The sequence below is a fragment of the Odocoileus virginianus genome, unplaced genomic scaffold, assembly GCF_023699985.2.
Source record: "Odocoileus virginianus isolate 20LAN1187 ecotype Illinois unplaced genomic scaffold, Ovbor_1.2 Unplaced_Contig_11, whole genome shotgun sequence".
Classification (NCBI taxonomy): domain Eukaryota; kingdom Metazoa; phylum Chordata; class Mammalia; order Artiodactyla; family Cervidae; genus Odocoileus; species Odocoileus virginianus.
The window spans coordinates 1,442,461-1,462,613 of NW_027224328.1; the positions used below are offsets into that span (position 1 = coordinate 1,442,461).

Sequence of the window (20,153 nt, forward strand, 5' to 3'; positions counted from 1 at the left end):
TTTTTTTTTGTTTGTTTTTTACTCTGAGTGTATCGACTGCGATTTTTCTGGCAAACGAATGGAGAGACAGCTAATGCTCTCAGATGGACTGTTTATTTTTACACATAAGAATTTTTTGCAAATGCTTACTGATAATATATTTTCTTTTTTCATAAATTGTTACCTCATGTTTTCTTCTAGTTTTATATTGCTATTTTTTAACTGATTAAAAAGAGCCCCTTGTATATTAAGACTATAGTTCCTTATTTTACATATACATTTCAAATGTTTTCTGTGTTACTTGTGTTCAATTTTTGTTACAGTATACACATGATTTACACTTAATTTTCAGTATTTTTTGACAGTTATAGAGGATCATTCTCTACCTAATGTATTTCTCTTTTATCTAGCTTCCACTTGACTCATTGCAAAAGACCCTGATGCTGGGAAAGACTGAAGGCAAAAGGAGAAGAGGGCGGCAGAGGATGAGATGGTTAGATAGCATCACCAACTCAATGGACATGAATCTGAGCAAACTCTGGGAGACAGTGAAGGATAGAGAAGCCTGTCATGCTGCAGTCCCTGGGGTTACAAAGAGCTGGACTGGACTGAGCAGTTGAAGAGCAACAATCACATGACTCGATGGTTCTATGGCTGTACAAAGACCACTTTGTTCTGCTCTCTTTAGCCTAGACACCATAAATTTTCTAATGCTCTTTTTGATTATTTTACCTGTTGCAATGTTGCTTCCTCAGTAATCTGTAATCAGGAGACTGTCATTCTTGATTGAACCAGATTCACAGTAGGTGATCAGAAACGATGATTATTCACACGTAAATATTCACTGGTAAAGTTTCTCATAGGATGAAGGAAAATTAAGTAAAGACATTTTGGTGGTGTAGAATAAGTATCTTTGGGAAAATTGTTTTAATTAATTAATTTTTTAATTGAAGGATAATTGCTTTAGAGAATTTTGTTATTTTTTTGCCATGAATCAGTCACAGGTATACATAGAAATTATGAAGGAGCATGTTGAAGGGTCAAGACTTTATGTCAGATAACATGGATATAAATTCTAGCTCCAACACTAGGTTAAGTTGCTCATGCTCCCTGCCACTCGGTTTCCTCATCTGTAAAATGGGGATAATAGCTCTGAGAGAGTGCTTTCAATGGTTGAAGGAGATGGTGCATCTCCATAATAGTGTAAGTATGCAGTATTACTTTAATAATGTCATTTAAATAAGCCATAAAAATCTTTATTTTTGCTGTTTCCCAGTAGGTGAATACCTGTCTCATCTTTTTCATTCCTAGCTCTAATCATTTGTATACTTACAAGAACAAATTGCTCTTTACATTCCCTTGGCTTCATCAACTCCATTAGTATATTTTTTAAAGCTACGTTTGTCAGGTATTCTGCTAGATGATCTAAATCCAAAGATTAAAACAAAGTTATCCTTGATATTTACAAGGATAACTTTAATATTCATATAGTAAGTAAAAGGATATAAAAATTCATACTGTAACTGAATGATATGGGGGTCAACCTTTACCTTTTTACTCTGCTCTTTTAGTTAACACCATAAATTCTATTGCTATGATATTATTATTTCCTTTCTTTCAGGGCTTCCCTAGTAGCTCAGCTGGTAATGAATCCACCTACAATGCAGAAGACCCTGGGTGGATACCTGGGTCAGGAAGATCTGCTGGGGAGGGAATAGGTCACCCACTCCAGTATCTTGGGCTTCCTGGTGGCTCAGCTGGTAAAGAACCTGCCTGCAGTGTGGGTGACCTGGGTTGGGAAGATCCCCTGCAGTAGGAAACAGCTACCCACTCCAGTATTCTGGCCTGGAGAATTCCATGGACTGTATAGTTCTTGGGGTTGCAAAGAGTAATATTGGGATCTGAATGATATTGGGGTCAACCTTTAGCTTTTACTCTACTTTTAAAAATTAACGCCATAAATTCTATTGCTGTAATATTATGGTTTCCTTTCCTTTGAAGCTACTATCCTTTTTCTTTACATCTTTTCCATATTCTGCCTGCTATTTCCCCCTTAACCCCTTACAGCCCCTTGAAGAATAGTCTTGAAGGATCCTTCCTTTAATTCCAAACCTTCTCTTTCTTTCATAGCAATTCTTTTGGTAATACACTTGGCTCTCAACCACTTAGTTTGCTGATTCATACCTACTTAACACACATGCTGATCTAAATTATTATTTTTTTGGTGTAACATTTCAAACAAATCAGGAAAGCATATTTGGTAAAATTTTAGGTGAACCACAGTCTTCGAAATACTTCAGAGAAATGCCATAAGCATTGTTTGAGAGGAAGTAAGCTGCCAGGAAAGGAAGAGATTGTGGTTATCCTTCTATAGTTGCTTTTCTTTGATGTAGAAAAGAATAATTTAGAAATCTGCACACAACTCTTGGCCAAAATTAAACTAAGGGTGTCTAGAATTCAAAGCATAGAATAATCTTAATTATGTTACAGTGGAAATAATATTTTTGCTCATGTAAAAAGCCAAGCCCACCGCTTGTACTCTAGAACCCATCTCCTCTTGATTTTTCTGAAAACATTACTTTTGCAATTATTTCTCTTCCACCCTTTTTTGCGGTATTGATTTTTTATTTTTCACTGATTCATTTCCAGCATCAAAAAAAAAAAAAAAAAAGCAACCCAAAGGAACAAAACCCCCCATGTTCTAAGGTCTACCATATTTAAAGTACAATCATTTCCCTTGATCATATATTCTCCTTCAGCTATTATTCCATTATTCATTCATTCTTCTCAGTATATTTGTCAAAAGATTTGGCTAAATGCACACTCTCAAATTCTTCATTTTCTGTTGTCTTTTCAACTCATTCCATTCTCTTCTCTTCACAAAATAATTTCTGATCAATATCACTAGGGACTTCCACATTGCCAAGATAATGGCCATTTAACTATCCCTGTATTTCTTGACCTCTCAGCATCCTTTGACATAGTTTGCCAACTTTTGCCTAATAAAAACTTTCTTCCCTGTGTTTCCGAACACATCTCTTTCTTTTTTTCTGACATCCTCAGCTACCCTTTCTTAATCTCACTTACTGGCTTCCTCTCTGTTTTAGCCCTAAATGTTGGAGTTTCTCAAGGACAGTACTTAGCACTGTAAGCACACTCTCTGAGTGAGCTCATTCTGCTTCATATATAGTTCTTTTTCTTGAGTTACAGGTACAAATATCTAAATGCACATTAGGCATTTCCATTTGGATGTCTAATAGGCATCTCAAACTTATGTCCACAATCAGATCATTCTTTTTCCAAATACAACTCCTCATTTCTTTCCTCTTGTCTTCTTGATTTTAGACAAAAATCATATTTAATTTCTCTTGTTATACATTTGGTCTTCTCTTGTGGCTCAGAGGGTAAAGAATCTGCCTGCAATGTGAGAGACTGGGATCGATCTATCCATCATGATGAAGAGGTCCTGTTATTCAGACCAGAAATTCATTAATGGGGACAGTAAATAGAATTCAAAACAGACACCAACTTCCAAACCTAACTTCATTGCATGTAATTAAAATCTCAAAGGAGTATAAAGTGACCAGATATGGGGATTTTTATGCATGAGTCCAGTGCTCAAAAAACACAAAAAATTTTTATTTATAGTAATACAACTTGACAATATTTGATATTTCAGTGCCAGTATACATTATTCATTGATGACATCTTCAAGACGACCCTAACAGAGTACACTCAGTTATTCACTGTGTATGGAGTAGCACTGGGTTTTTCTATGTTGTTGAATTATGCACTAACAATGAAAAAGTAAGAAGACACTTACAGATATGTATATGAGAAAGTACCTGTGTTTGCACAGGAAATAAATCTCAACATTGTGAGATAAATCACTGTGCATGATGGGTTCTGAGATTGCAAATACAAATACAACTTGACTATTCCTACCAGATGAATAAGGAAAAGGATGCTTGTTTTATTTTTCACAATACTGTGGCAAAAAAAATCTCATTTGGGAGAGCATATGAGTATATGACTATAGTTATTAATAGCCAACACACTAAGTGTTCATCCATGCAGTTTGGAATTCCGTTTGTGTCCTAAGACACAAATGAAAATTTTAAATACATTATGGAGAAGGCAGAAGAAAAATTAGATGACTTAGTGGATTACGTTTAGAAAGTATGAGTCTATGGAAGCAAGGAAGAGGCAGAAGAAGATCAAAAGTTCCAAGAGTTTCACCAGAAACTTGGAATATTTACACATCAGTACTAAATGGCAACCACAAGATGAACAACAGAAAGTTGGAACTGCAAATTTCAACAGCTGATGGTAGTTCACCATTCTTCAATTTGGAGGCTTATTGAAGTGTTAAAGGTGAATAGCAAAACAATGAAAAAATCATCGCCCAGATTCTTGATATTCACACTCACATATGGCCACCAACAGATAACATTGTCACAAAGATGGTAACAAAATCTGTAAATACAAAATTATTAACAGATGCTGCAAATATAAAACCAATAACCAGGTCCATATACACTTTAGAGCAACCACTTATTGATTTAAAAGTAACCCTGCCAAACTTCATGGTAAGAAAGAATAAACATGAAATCCATAACAGTCAATGAATTACAAATCAAAATAACTCAAAAAACATTTCAGGGAAGTTAATGTTTGTATTATTTAATGACTCATGGACCAAATGGCTCAATGGATGCTTTTGACAGGACCAAATGTCTTGCGAGGGATAAAGTACGGACACTAGAACTGAAAAATTAAGGAAGTTTCTGGTGATGCTGATAACCATGATTCTCACTATTGAAGTGGGAGGTTGTAGAAATGCAAAGGAAGAGATTAGCATAATCCATGTTGCAATGTATTAGATTTGGCACCATCAGCATAAACTTGTGGAGCCAACCGGAAAAACTCCTGATGGCCAAAGATTGAACCATGTGAACAATAAAATAAAATAGCATTAAATTGTCCCTCAAAACATAAAATGAATGTGAATGACTTTCATTGATTTAAATGGCTGAATGAATAAGTAAATGGAACACTAGTCAAACATCCTCTGCAGAATAAATCTAAATAATTTATGTAGATTCTCTCTACTGAAAACAGTGGAGCATAAATCTCCACTGAAGTGCTGGCTGAGCATATTGACTTCCTTCTGAAGAGTCCTGTGTGGAAATGGGGAAAAGTGAGTAATCTTGCAGTAGTTAAACCTGATGAACACCATTATAGTCAGATGATCAAAGTCATCCTCAATAGTTATGTTATAAAAGTACCCTTCATCAGATGCGCTAAGAATGACTATTTGTCTTCCTCCAAAAACCTGTGTGTGTCAGGCACTCTGGCATGTCTGTTTGTGACCTCATGGACTGTAGCCCACCAGGCTCCCCTGTTCATGGGATTCTCCAGGCAAGAATACTGGAATGGGTTGCCATTCCCTTCTCCAGGGGATCTTCCTGACCCAGGGAGTCAAACCAGAGATCTCCTGCATTGCAGGCAGATTCTTTACCATCTGAGCTACCAGGGAAGCCCTCCGAAAATATATAGCCTAGTATAATGATGAGAAAAACATCAGACTACCTCAGCTTAGGAACATTTTGGAAAATATCTAATCAACATTTCTCAAAACTGTCAAAATTTTAAAAAAAAAGAAAAAAGTGAGAAACTATCACACTAGAGATATTCTAAGGAGATATCAGAACTAAATGTATTGTGGTACCCTGAATGGGATGGATCCTTGAATAGAAAAAGGTCTTAGGTAAATATTAAGGAAGAGGTACTGGACAAAAAGTGAATAAAGTATAGACTTTAATTGAAAATAGTATATTAATATTGACCCATTAATTCTGACAAATGTACTAATGCAGCATGTTAATAATAGAGAAGGTGGAGTATTGGGTATATGGTGACTCTGTAGTGACTTCACAACCCTTCTGTAAATATGAAACAATCTTGAAAGAAAACATTTATTTAAATAATGAAGTTCCCCTCACTCTTCAACCATATCCTTTGTGGTTTCACAGCTCTAGGCTTTGTTTCAATGCCACAGCTTGTAGGCACTGACTGCTTTTGATCAAGTGATGTCTCTTTTTCCATCTCATTCAAAGATGGATTATTCTGTTTATAGGATGTTTGGACAGATGCAAAACACAGAGGAATCAATGATGCAGAAGCCAAGGAAACATCCCTATCATTGCCAACGTACGTGGACATGCAAAGGTAAGAAACCATAACCTTCCATGAGGCCACAGATTACGTAGCTAGAATTTTCTATTGGTCTTTTAGTCTCAGACTTTTAATGAGAACTTTTAAGAACTAGAACTGTAATCTATTATTCAGAAAATTCATAATCTTATTCTGAAATAATCTGTTTACTTACATGTCTCCCCATTAGACTGTGCAGTTTTCTATTTCTGCAACCCTTCTATTCAGTCTAGTTTCTGGCATATAATTATATGTTTATAAACATTGTTAAATTGAAAATAATGAATCAGATCTGACTTGACCTAGGTTGAAGATTAAGAAAGTATTATAATGCTTATTTTGTTGAGGCAAAGTTATAAAGACTGGCATCTGAGTTTTGCTTCATGAACTAATATAAATATATAACTTTTATAATATTTCAAACAAAATTTAGGAAGATAGATGGCTATAGTACTTAATCTTACTTATGTTTCTACTTTAGACAGTAATTTTTAATATAATTTAATTCTTTTGATACTTTTGATATATTTTCCCTTTTGGGTGTCAGTTTGACATATCTGATATATTTGGGTGTCTTTTGATATATTTTTCCTTCCTGGGTGTCAATCCCACTGAATATTATATGTTTCCAGTCCAGGTGTACATAAACTTAAATGACAAATTTTAGTGGAAATGTTTTGAGTAGTTGATTATCTAATAACCACCCATTTGATTATTATGTGAATTATAGTTTTGGAACAGAAGTGTTAATATAAGAATAACATCCATTCACTAGTAACTGGTGAATTCTACAGAGTACTTTGGTGGTTGGTAGTGAGAATGGGGGGAAATGCTGAAATAGTTACAAAATTGTAGTGATACTAATAAGTTCTGGTGATAATAGTTCTGGGGGTATAATGTACAACATGATGACTATAGATATCAATTCTGTACCATATACTAGAAAGCAACAGTGAATGTGCATCGTAAAAGTTATCACCACATCTACACACAAAATGATAACTATGTGAAATGAGGACTGCATTACTATGGTTGAACCCATGTCTCCTGCACACATCTACTGCATTGTAGGCAGATTCTTTACCATTGATCCACTAGGAAAGCCCCAATCACTTCTCAATGTAAGTGTATATCAAATCATCCTATTTTTTGTGATATGTCAATTATATCTTAATCAAGCTGAAAAAATTTAAAAAGCAATGAAATAAATACTTAAAAACCAAAACCAAAAAAACAGAAAAATAGAAAAATATTTATTTATTAGATAAAGCATACTGGTGTCTTAGACTTCCCTGATGGCTCAGCAGTAAAGAATCCAGCTGCAGTGCAGGAGATGCAGGAGGTATGAGTTCAATTCCTGGGTCAGGAAGATCTCCTGGAAAAGGAAATAGCTACCCACTCCAGTATTCTTGCCTGGAAAATTCCATGGACAGAGGAGTCTGGTGTTCTATAGTCCATAGTGTTGCAAAAAGTCAAACATGACTGGGAACACACACGCAACTTATTCACCTCTTATTTAGAATTGATAAAACCAGTTCTTTAAAGATAACTAAATATGTGTTCATGGTAATGTAATATGTACAGAGATTGTAGATTTCTTTCCATCACATTAAGACAACGTGAACTCTCAGAGTTTGACATTTGTATTGTCAAGTACAAGTTGGCACTCATCATCCATCTCCACAAGGATTAAATCATGTGTTGTTGTAGCTGCTGCTTTTCAACACATCCCAAAAGGAGTTTAGGGTAGAGAGCAGGGTGCACACATCTCCTCTGTGCTCGAGTGACAGGTCTTTGGATAGTTAAATATTTTCACGATTCAATTTTATGAGCTCAATTCTTGTTTCTCTCCATAGCTAGAAAAGCACAAAAATCTGTCATGGTGAGATGACTGTGTTTTTGTGACTAACAAAGGTTCACAGGACTAGCAGAAATCTTTTAGGAAAAATATGTGCTTTATTGCACGCATTCCACCTTCACCAAAACCACTTATGTACTGACCTTCCCCTTGCCTCTTTGGAGCAACTTTTCAGAGCTATCTGAAATGTTCTCTCCTAGGCTGTAGTCCTCATTTTGCCTCGAAGGAACCTTAACTTGCAACTCTCTAATGTAGTGCATTTTTTTTAAGTCAACAATTTGACATATTTTCAAGTTTGTTTTAAATGCTTAATGTTTCAGAAAGAAAAATTAATCATTACAGATAACCCCAAATGTCCCAAATGGCATCAGACTGCTCTGAGACTGACCAGTGTTGCCATGGTTACACTTGTTGCCACAGTGATAGGACTAACTGTCTGGGGTGAGTAAATGAAATCTACACATTGAACTATAGAGATTAACATGTGTCTTTTGGAGTTGTTGTTTTTTACATTTCTCTAACTTTTTCAGAATCATTGTTCATATTTAAGTAATATTTTCTTTCAATATTGTTTTATTTATGTTGGTATTATATGACAAAGTTGATAATTTCATTAATTATTAATCATTTCCCCCTATGTAGAGGAGGTAATAAATGTGATTTTGTACTCTGCTAGAAATTTTGTAATTAATTGGCAAACTGTGGGTTTGACAGTCACAATTTGCTGAAGTTTTATATTTTGGCAAAAGCACTTTGTTGAAAAAAATTTGCACAATAAGAGTTGGGAATTAAGTTTTATTTGGGGCAGAAGGAAGACTGCCTCCTGGGAGATCATGATTCAGATAGCTCTGAGAAATTGCAGCTAGGAGGAGGGGGAGGAGAAGCTAGGTTATACAGAAATTTTGCAACAAAGGTCAGGTAATCTGAACACCAGAAGATTATTGTTAATTAAAGAAAACCAGATATCTCAAGTTAAGGAATTTAGCACTTTCTATGTATGGGAAGATGCAAGAGTCTGGGCTCACTGAAATCATTCCTTTCATATGCACCTCAGCTATCTGGGGCTGATATTCTATGTTTTCACATCCTGAGCTTCTTTGGGGCTCACTCTCACAGGGAGTGGCTGCCATCTGATGGCTGTTAGATAGTAGGCATTCTCCTTCCTGAGTTCCCTTAGAGCTCACAGGCTCATTTTGGAGGGCTGCAATCATTGATGATGGTGACATCCTTGTTTACTGATAAGGACATACTTCATTTATCAGTTGGTAAACAATGTGGTTTTGACACTCCCAATTCTATGAACTGAAGTTTTATATTTTGGTGAAAGCACTTAATTTTATGAAAGATGATTTGGCCCTTAAAAAAAAAAAACAACTTATGGAGTTTACATATGACGATATTTTGAAGTTTTGACAAAATTTATCAGCTGCTTGAAAACTTAAGGCTGAGTTAAATTTAAGATATATTGTAAAATGAGCTCTACTTCAACAAGAGCTATAGTCCTATCTATTATTGTTTCCATTTGCTGTGTCCTATTATATGTTAGGAGTTGTGACAAATATCTTACACTCACTAACTTTTAGCCTTCCATCAGCTCTAAGTTCATTAAATATCTTCCCTTTTTATATATGAGGAACTCGAGGAAAAGAGAAACTAAGTCACTAGTTCAAGATCACAGAGAATTCTAATCTATTATACCAAACAGATGCAAATGTAAATATATTTTATTTTTAAAAATTTTTATTATTTAGGTAACTTGTTTTTACATTGTTTCTACTTACATTTTCCTAAGTGGAAATTCTCTGAGTCTCTAAGTTTATCATCCTTTGTCAAATTATAAGGCTAAAATGCTATAAACAGCTGTCCTCTCAGTCAGTATTTTGTGAATTTACTTAAGGTTCCATATTAACCGATGCAATGGACATGAACTTGGGCAAACTTTGGGAGATGGTGAGGGACAGGGAGGCCTGGTGTGCTGCAGTCCATGGGGTTGCAAAGAGTGGGCAACTGAACAACAACATTGATGGATAATTAAAAGGCCAAGGCTTATATTTGTAGGAATCTAATTAGTGTTACTACTTTTCTTCATTTTTTAGTAAGTCACCTAAGAATATATTCCTGCAGTGACAACCCCAGTGAGAGGTTCAGTAGTGATAATGGAACCAAAGACTACAGCTGCATGAATCTTTCTCCTAGGAAGCAGCAGAACAGTACAAACTTCATAAGTAAGTGGTTTTATTTCATTGTGTTTTGGAGGAGGAAAACACCGGTTAACAAAAGAAAATGGTTCATCTGTATGCATATGAGAGCTAACAAAAGACGTGGCAGCTTAAATGGTCAAAGTTAATTGTTCATATACCTATGCTTCAATAAGGAACAGAGTTGTTGTTGCTAGTCACTAAGTCCGTGTCCAACTCTTTGTGACCCCATGGACTGTAACCTGCCAGGCTCCTCTGTCCATGGAATTTCTCAGGCAAGAATACTGGAGTGGATTGCCATTTACTTCTCCAGGGGATCTTCCCATCCCAAGGTTCAAACCCGCATCTTCTGTACTAGCAGCGGATTCTTTATCACTGAGCCACCTGGGGAAAGAAAGAGAGAAAAAATGACTCTGATGGGAAAAACAATATGGGTTTTGGGGAAAGACAAGTGGGTTTTTCAGAACACATAGGAACTAATAAGGTTTGTGACAGTGTCTGTTTAAGCAGGCATGAGTAGTTTTTCCTTTTTCTTCGTGGCCATAAAATTCCTCCAGAGAAGGAACTTAAGGTAGGTTTCCTATCAGTCTCTTTGGTGGGAGTGGTTTTTACCCTAAAGAGGGGGTTCATGGCAGCCTCACTCCTCAGAAGGTAACTGAGCAGGACCCCATGGGGCCTTTCTGGGTGGGACAGGTCTTTCCCCAAATCCTCTGCTTTAGCTCCTCTCTGAAGGGTCTAATAGTATTTGATACACATTTCCAGAGGTGTTTTGTAGATGTTCAAAAAGTCCCCCTCTCCAACAAATGGAAGATGTTAACTACTTGATGACCTTGAGTACAGAGCCCCAGGCCTGCTGGAGCCTAAGAACTGATGATGTTCACCCTTGGAACACTGGCCTGTTTCCTCACCGTCAGCCATCAGAGAACTGTGCATGAGTTGATCACAGACCTTGCAACCTCCCTTCCTCATCTGGCTTTTAAAAGTTCTTTGCCAAAACCCTTCAGGGAGCTGTGGGTTTTTTAAGGGCAGGAGCCACCCTTCCTTGCATGGCCTTTCAATAAACTTTGCTCTGCTCCAGACTGATGCTTTGCTTTGCTTGGCCTCCCTATGCAATGGGCACATGAACTGGAGTTAACGTGATGTGTTTACTTTTTGTCTGATAAGCAAAGCTCAGAGGAGGCTTCTTTCTGCATCTCTTGAATCTCAAGTTGTCTTTCAGCTTAAAATAATTCTCATATAAAAATGGAATATTTTAGGCGGGTGAATTCAGATCCTTTTCAGTATTTTGAAGATGGTTTTCTTATTGTAATTACTCACTTTCAACTCTGGTTCCTGTTAATCTGTTCAGGTTCACTACTTTACTGTACTGCTCACTTACCTTGCTGCTGCTAAAACTCTTAAATACCACTGTCTTCAGTAGTCAACTTGCTGCTACTTCAAATGTTACAATTCTCTTGCTAGTCAACAAACATATCACTATCTCTTTCTATTTTTCAAATTTTTAATTTATTAATTTGACATCACATACTTATTCAGTTCAGTTCAGTTCAGTCGCTCAGTTGTGTCTGATTCTTTGCGACCCCATGAATCGCAGCATGCCAGCTTATCAGGCAAATATAAAATACTTGGTTCAATGATGAAATGGCAAAAAAACTTAAGAAAAATTCCCTACCCACAAGATGCATATGTGTGTGTGAGAGTTAGTGAAGATATAATCAAATGCCTTTTTCATGTGAGGTTTAACTGATGAAACTTCTTCCTGACAGAGGTCTAGAGTAGTTTCTTGTGTGAGGCATTAGAAACTTGAAAGGTAAGGTGAGCCCAGGATGTCGAGTGTGGTTAAGGATGATATGATAATAGATATTGTTTTGGAGCAAAGGGCTTGCTGCCTAACACACGTAAAAATTCAATACTTGACATCAGCTTTTGAGAGGAGAAGCTTTATCGTGAGGTTAACCAATAAGGAAATAGCAGACCTGTCTGTTAATCTGTCTTCCTAATCTGAGTTTCAATCATGTTTCTATGAATTAGGAGGGGAGGGTGGTATGTGAAATTTCTGATATGGCATGTGCTAACTAAAGAAATATTCACAATCTGAAAGTCAAGAGTTATGTTTTATTTGGTGGGGATTTTTGGAACTCAGCCTGAGAAGCAGCATCTCCAGTGACCCCAAGAGAACTGCTCTGGGGAGGTGATGAGGGAGCTAGGATATATAGGAGTTTCGCATCAAAGGGCAGGTAATCAGGCAGTCAGAAGATTACTGTTAAATAAAGAAATTCAGAAATCACAAGTTAAGGAATTTAGCTCTTTTCTATGTATTTGTTGCTGTTGGTCAATAACTCAGTCATTTCTGATTCTTTGTGACGCCCTTGAACTGCAACACAGCTAGACTTCCCTGTCCTTCACTATCTCCTAGAGATACCGCAAACTCATGTCCATCATGTCAATGATGCCATCTAACCATCTCACCCTCTGTCAACTCCTTCTTATAGCTTCATTTAAAAACTTAATCATATACTACTTTGTATAAAATAGATAACTAAAGAGAACCTTCTGAATAGCACATTTAGTGCTCTGTGGTGACCTATACAGTAAGGAAATCCAAAAAAAAAGAAGGGATATATGTATATATGGACTTCCCAGTTGCTGCAGTGGTGAAGAATCCATCTGCCAGTGCAGGAGGCACAAAAGACATGGATTCAATCCCTGGGTTGGGAAGATCTCCTGGAGTAGGAAATGGCAACCCGCTCCAGTATTCTTGCCTAGAAAATTCCATGAACAAAGGAGTCTGGAGGCTACAGTCTGTGGGGTCACAAAGAGTCAGACAAGACTGAGCACACACACATGTGTATATGTATAGCTGATTCACTTTGCTATACAGCAGAAACTAATACATTTCAAACCAACAAAAATTAATAAAGAAATAAAAAGTCATGAATCAGGTATTAGAGTACAAAACTCACTATTTTTTAAAATATAGCTGAAAAATTAAATTTTAAAAGTCTCTTTACTCCCTCCTTTCTTCCCCTCCCTCAGTCTCAGGAATTAGAGATGATCTGGATAAAATATTCTTGAGGAAGGTGGTAGAACATTTACTTCTCAAGGCACACAGGAAATGCAAGTTTCTCATAGAGAATTAGCTTCCACTAACTGAATATGCGGACTTCCCAGGTGGCTCAGTGGTAAAGAATTCACCTGCCAATGCAGGACGATGCAGATTTGATCCCTAGGTCTGAAGATCCTCTGCAGGAAGAAATGGCAATCCACTCCAGTATTCTTTCCTGGGAAATTCCATGGACAGAGGAGCCTGGTGAGCTACAGTCCATGTGATCAAAAAGAGTTGTTCATGACTTACCGCTAAACAACAGAAACTGAATATGCAAAAAACAGTTTTAGGATGCTCAAAGAGTTCCATCTTGAGCATTTTTGGGGCAAGATTTCCTTCAATTTCTAATTAGCCATTCTCTTCTTCAGGGGATATTCCCAACCCAAGGATCAAGCCCCCATCTTCTGCATTGCAGGCAGATTCTTTACTGTCTGAGCCACCTTTCTAAGTAGCCAATTCAGTTTAAATTTGAAGAAGTAACATCACTCACTCACATTCACATACCTCTCCTCCTATAAACTTGAATCAGCATTCAAGTTACCATAAGAACCTGCTAAGGAAGGTCAACATCAGGAAGAAAGAGCAGGATTTGGACCGTCTCTCTCTCTCGCTGTGTCTCACACACACCGACGTGCACACAGAGAGTTCAGATTATATGTGCTAATATACTATGATAAAAGTACACATAGTTGATTTTAGTTGCATTTCTTATATACTAGAGAAATTAAATGCAAAATTGTACATATTAGATATTTCTATTTTTATTCTGTAAAATGCCTGTTCATCATCTTTGCCCTTTTTGCAAAAAAAAGGAAAAGAAAAAGAAAAAATGGAGTGCTTATTTTTTTTTTATGTGTTTATTGTTTAATATGAAAATTAACCTTTCTCATAAGTTATGGCAATTTTCTAAGTAAAAAACCCACCTAAAGCTATAAGCTTTTGCATAGTTAAATGCCATGAGTTATGCTAAAGTACATGTATAGTCTTGATGTTGAGTTGGGACTGTTGCTGGCCAAAATCCTGGCTTTCTCTGCCCACCAAAGCCTAATAAAAAATATGGATAGTTTGGAGGAGATAGAAAGGTGGCTTTAATTCTCAGCCAGTGGAGAGGGCAACACAGTAGGCTTATGCCTCAAAACCTGTGTCCCCCTTCCCATGAAAAAGTGAAAATTATTCACTCAGTCGTGTCCAGCTCTTTGCAGCCCCGTGGACTGAAGCCCACCAGGCTCCCTTCTGTATATGGAATCCAGGCAAGAATACTGGAATGGGTAGCCATTTCTTTCTCCAGGGGATCTTCCAGATGCAAGGACTCAGCTTGAAGTACAAATATTATTAATTTTTCTGAATATAGAAATATATACCTGAATATAGATTTATTTCCTGAGCATAGATTTTATTCATTTCTGAGTATAGATTTATTTTAATGCTTTTTTTCAAGTTTTTCCTTTCCATGGTGATATGTCTGGAGGTCCTTGGGGCATAGAGATATTGGGATCATGGTAAACATTTTGTTTTACAAAGTTACTGATAAAGTATGCTTTGAAACATATTATTCTGCATCAAATGTGCTCTGAAAAGGACATTTTGTTTTTCAGAGTGGTTTTCCCCTGGTGCCTTTTAGATATCTAGACATTTAATCTCTCTGTTTTTCTATTTCCTATCTAACTCGAAACTGTATGACCTTTAGTAAGTTACTTAAGCTTTATTTTAGTTGCCCTCTTTATTCTTTGCTTAACCTTAGCTTTAGTGCCTTTATTTATGAAATGTGGAACATGAAGTTAATAATTTTATGTCATAAATGTCATATAAAGAAAAACATTTCATACATTCATATGAATAAAGAACTCAGGAAATTACTTAATTGTAGCCCTTAATAGGAAGGAAAGAGAAGACTGGTGGGCTGCAGTCCATGGGTTCACAAAGAGTTGGACACCACTTGTGTGCTGAGTTACTCAGTCATGTCCGACTCTTTGAGAACACATAGACTGTAGCCCACCAAGCTCTTCAGTCCGTGGGGATTGTTCAGGCAAGAATACTGGAGTGGGTAGCCTATCCCTTCTTAGGGGATTTTCCTGACCCAGGAATCATACTGGGGTCTCCTGCACTGCAGGGGGTTCTTTATCAGCTGAGCTACCACTTAGCTACTGACTAACAAAAATGACTATTTCTGGCATTTATCTCTGTCTGCAAAGAGTCAGAAGGGACTTAGCAACTGAACAACAACAATCTCTTTAAAGACTATCAGTGAAAAAAAAAGACTATCAGTGGAGGAGGCGTTCATCTCTTAAAAGTGAGACAAAATTTTTTTAAAGAAATTGTTTACAAAATTAGTGCCAAAATTGATTTTGATATCCAAACCTTGTTTTTGAATCTATTTCTTCTTTTTTTATATTTTAGGAAACCCTAGCCAAAACTTATGCCCTAATGACTGGGTGCAGAAGAAAGGGAAATGCTATAACTTTTTCAAAACCTATCAATCATGGATCGATAGCCAAAAATTCTGTTCAACAATGAAATCACATCTCTTGGTGATCCAAGATAAGGCTGAATTGGTAAGAGCTCATTTGCCATGGGAAAAAAAAAAAAGCCCTTTTAAAACTAAGAGAAGAGCTTCTGTGTGCTCAGTGGTGTCTGACTCTTTGTGACTCCATAGACTATGGCCCACCAGGTTCCTCTGTCCACAGATTTCCCAGGCAAGAATACTAGAGTGGGTTGCCATTTCCTTCTCCAGGGAAATCTTCCCAACCCAGGGATCAAACCTGGATCTCCTGCATTACAGGCAGATTCTTTAGTGACTGAACCGGTGGGGAAGCCCACAGAGGTACTCATCAAAGGCACTACCCATATCTAACAATATTCCTGGTATCTTGGGTAGGACACATGGAGGCTCCTTAGTCTTATTATTTATTTTCCCCGTAAACATCAGTCTTCTTCAAGACTGCACATTGGTAGGCAAAAGGATAGCTATCTCTCCTTTGAGTAGACATTAATTCCTAGTTTTTGCTTCATATTCTCTTTTCATCCCTTCATCAGTTGCTGTTTATATCATCCTCATGAATTCCATTAAGTAGCAAATGCCTTTACACAATATATGCAAGAATACTTTGGAAACCTTCCCATATTAATTTCCTACCTTAAGTATGTAGAAAACCTCTTCAACCTTCTTAAGATTTTCCTGATTAGGAGGATAAATATCAAAACATTTTAAAGTCTGGACAAAGGTCAGAAGAAGCTGTTTTAATAGTGTAACAGTTCACTTCCTCTGGATCCCTTTCACAGGATTTCTTACAGAGCAATATACAAGATGGAATTTACTTTTGGATCGGATTGAACATTTCTAATCCACAAAAGACGTGGACCTGGCTGGATGGCACCCCATTAAATCTACAACTGTGAGTGTTTGGCATTTGAGTGTGTGTGTGTGCCCAGTCATGTCCAACTCTTTGCGACCCCATGGACTGTAGCCCACCAGGCTCCCCTGTCCATGGAATTTTCCAGGCAAGAATACTGGAGTGGGTTACCATTTCCTATTCCAGAGGATCTTCCCGACCCAGGGATTAAACCCGACCGAGTCTCTTGCATCTTCTTCATTGGCAGGCAGATTATTTAACACTGCACCACCTGGCATTTGAGTACTGTAGGGGGAATTTAATAGTTCAACAGCCAATCCCTACTGGGGGCTGCCTGAATCTGAAGGGAGCCAACTGGTTCCTACAGATTGAAGACTTTAATCTTTATTAGTGTCTAAATGATCAGAAAATTTGCCTTAGAGAAACAGACTCCTAAGCTAATTTATTTTCATATTTGGCTTTCTTTTAGCTTACAGCTAATGCTAGAGGTATAAATGGAAAATCATAATCAGTGCAAAATTCTCTAAATTTAAATTCTTTTTGCATGTTTCTTAAGAAAAGAAGTTTATAGAATAATTCTTATTTTTTTAAATTGGAGTATAACTGCTTTACAATGTTGCATTAGTTTGCCTTAGTACAGCATGAAATGGTCATATGTATACATATATCCCCTCTCTCATATGCAAAATAAAGATCTTGGAAGACTGCTATGATCTGCATGTTTGTATCACCCAAAAATTCATGTATTAAAATCCTAACCACGATGTATTAATACACCATGATGTATTAAGAAATAGGACCTTTGAAAGATGCTTAAATCATGAGGGTGGAGCCTTCACAAAGGTAGCTTCTCCCACCCCAATAACTGGGAAATATTAAGGAGAAAGTTATATGTAACACAACAAATAGCCATTTGACTCATCAAATTCTAATATCCCAATAAACAATATCTATATTTTATGTACCTCATTCATTTGTGTTTAAATTCTATGGGTAGAGAGTACTGAATCTTTGGGGATTCTGTGCTAATCCTCAAAACACAGGCAGAAGGTTTGGTGAGTCCAGTCTACTCTCAGTATCAAGGCTTGGGGGATCATTAAAAGTTGATTTAACTTCTTGAAAATTTGAAATGTTGTGGTATCTCTTAAAGAGATGTGATGTGGAGGAAGTGAAGAAAGAAAATAGAGATGTTCAAGAGTGATACAGCAGACTTGTCAGGCTGGCTGAGGGGAAGTAAAAATTGCTCAAAAGAAGGAAGTCACCCAACAAATGAATATTCTTACCCAGAGACTATTTACAATATCTTTTGTTAAAATTCATACTCTGTACTCACATATGCCACAATCTCTATACACCCTCCACACTAAATTAACTTAAAAAATTTATCTTTGATTACTTTTAATGGATATCTCCCAGCATACCTTTTCTAGAAATTCAGCATGATCCTTTTTTATTTTTTAAATATTTTATTTTTAAGTTTTGTTGGAGTACAGTTGATTTAACATGTCCTATTAGCTTCAGATGTACAGCAAAGTGAATCAGTTATACATATATCCACTCCTTTTATCATTATGTTTTCCCTATAGAATGTGATGCTCTGCCACCCACATGCAAACCTGCTTAGAATTATTAATTTGCTAATCTCATTGAGTATTTTCTGATTTCTAAGATATTTTGCAGCTTATTTGTTTAAGACAGGAAAAGTTGGTTTGAACATCATGGAAAAACAGAATTTAGGGGAAGTTTCCATCTTTTATGTTAAAGATAAAGAATCTGGGTATATCCTTATATACCCACATGCAGAGAAATTTTCTTGTAGAGCTGTCTATGTGAGTTTATAAATTTTAAAAGGGAGTTGATCTTTTGTAGAAGCAAAGAGGCTCATTACAAACAGTGAAAAAATATTTTGGAAAGGTCTTATTCTATTCTGGTGGAGAAGGCAATGGCAACCCACTCCAGTACTCTTGCCTGGAAAATCCCATGGACAGAGGAGCCTGGTAGGCTGCAGTCCATGGGGTTGCGAAGAGTCGGACACGACTGAGTGACTTCACTTTCATGCATTGGAGAAGGAAATGGCAACCCACTCCAGTGTTCTTGCCTGGAGAATCCCAGGGACAGAGGAGCCTGGTAGGCTGCCATCTATGGGGTCGCACAGAGTCGGACACAACTGAAGTTACTTAGCAGCAGCAGCAGCAGCAGCCTTCTATTCTGGCCCCTATAACAAAATGCCACAGGCTGGGTAGCTTATAAGCAAAAGAAATCTATTTCCCACAGTTCTGGAGTATGGAATTCCAAGATAAAAATACCTGAATGATCCTGTTTTGTTAAAAGGATTCTTCTTGGTTTGCAGCCAGAGCATTCTCAACACGTTCTCACATAGTGGAAGGGGCTGTAGGTCTCTCTAGAACCTCCTTTGTAAGGAAATAATCCCATTCGTGAAGGTTCCACCCTCATGACTTAAGCATCTCTCAAAGATCCTAATCCCTAATATATCATTTTGAGGTTAGGATTTTAACATATGAATTTTTGGGTGATAACAAACATGCAGATCCTAGTAGTCTCCTAAAATCGTCAGTTTTCACACGATGGAACGGATTGGGAAACCAATGTTTCTTACATTTTAATTTTCTTTTTAATTCCACATAGTAATGATATTTACAAATGACTGTTTAGGTTAGGAAAATATTTGGAGGAATTCCTTCATTAAATAAATTGCTTTTAATGTGCATTTGCTCTCTAAATATTGCAATGTCTCAAACCTCCAGATTGGAGAGTACATTTTTCCTAAGAGAGAAAACGCAGAATACAGAGTTGTGCTTTTAGCAGAGTGAGAACAGATGTCTGGGAAAGAGTCCAGCTTTCATGGGCGTCACTAGCATGTTGCCTTTTCCTCTATAGATTTCAAGTTCTTGGCGAAGTTGAAGATGATGCATGTGCTTTAATAACAAAAAAGGGTGTTTTTTCTGAAAAGTGTCTCATTCAGAATTACTGGATTTGTCAAGGTGTGGTTCCTTCATCTACAGACAATAACCTCTGAACTGATCACAGGTATAATTCTTCCTGTTTAAAAGAATTATGCATTTTTGTTGAAAAACTTTGTTTCTACAACAAATATTATTGTGATAGTGCTGATAGTAGTGTGGATGTGGGTCACAACCCATCAAGGCAATCAGCCTTGAGTTCTTGGCTCTACCTGAGGACTGAAATGACATTTTCATAGTCATCTCTCATGAATGATACTGGCTGTTTCAGACAGAAACTATTGCTTTGTCTCCTCAAGAATCCTCTCCCTACACCTTGCCTTCAGCATTAATGGAAAAACTTTTTACTTTTTCAAAGACAAGCCATTGGATGTTACATTTTCGAATTTTCTATCATTGAATCTACACAGTTGTCTGTGTCTTGTCTGTCACTTTTTTATCTCCATTTCAAAAAAAAAAAAAAAA

The 20,153-nt window shown here is 36.9% G+C and overlaps 1 protein-coding gene across 6 annotated transcripts in view; it reads left to right on the plus strand.

Annotated features, from left to right (window-relative positions):
• Positions 1-394: 394 nt before the first annotated feature.
• Positions 395-20,153, plus strand: part of LOC110143546 (killer cell lectin-like receptor subfamily F member 1) — a 28,118-nt gene continuing 8,359 nt past the window's right edge. For 2 of the 6 annotated variants that reach the window (XM_070463989.1, XM_070463987.1), the window contains exons 1-6: positions 5,447-6,210; positions 8,396-8,494; positions 10,150-10,278; positions 15,755-15,909; positions 16,637-16,749; positions 19,606-19,755. In XM_070463989.1, coding sequence (XP_070320090.1) covers positions 6,072-6,210; positions 8,396-8,494; positions 10,150-10,278; positions 15,755-15,909; positions 16,637-16,749; positions 19,606-19,744 — 774 coding nt within the window. In that variant the 5' untranslated portion in view covers positions 5,447-6,071 and the 3' untranslated portion in view covers positions 19,745-19,755. Of the gene's footprint in view, positions 1,740-5,445; positions 6,211-8,373; positions 8,495-10,149; positions 10,279-15,754; positions 15,910-16,636; positions 16,750-19,605; positions 19,756-20,153 lie in introns of those variants that run through there. The other 4 variants (XM_070463991.1, XM_070463993.1, XM_070463990.1 and 1 more) reach the window with 4 other exon arrangements.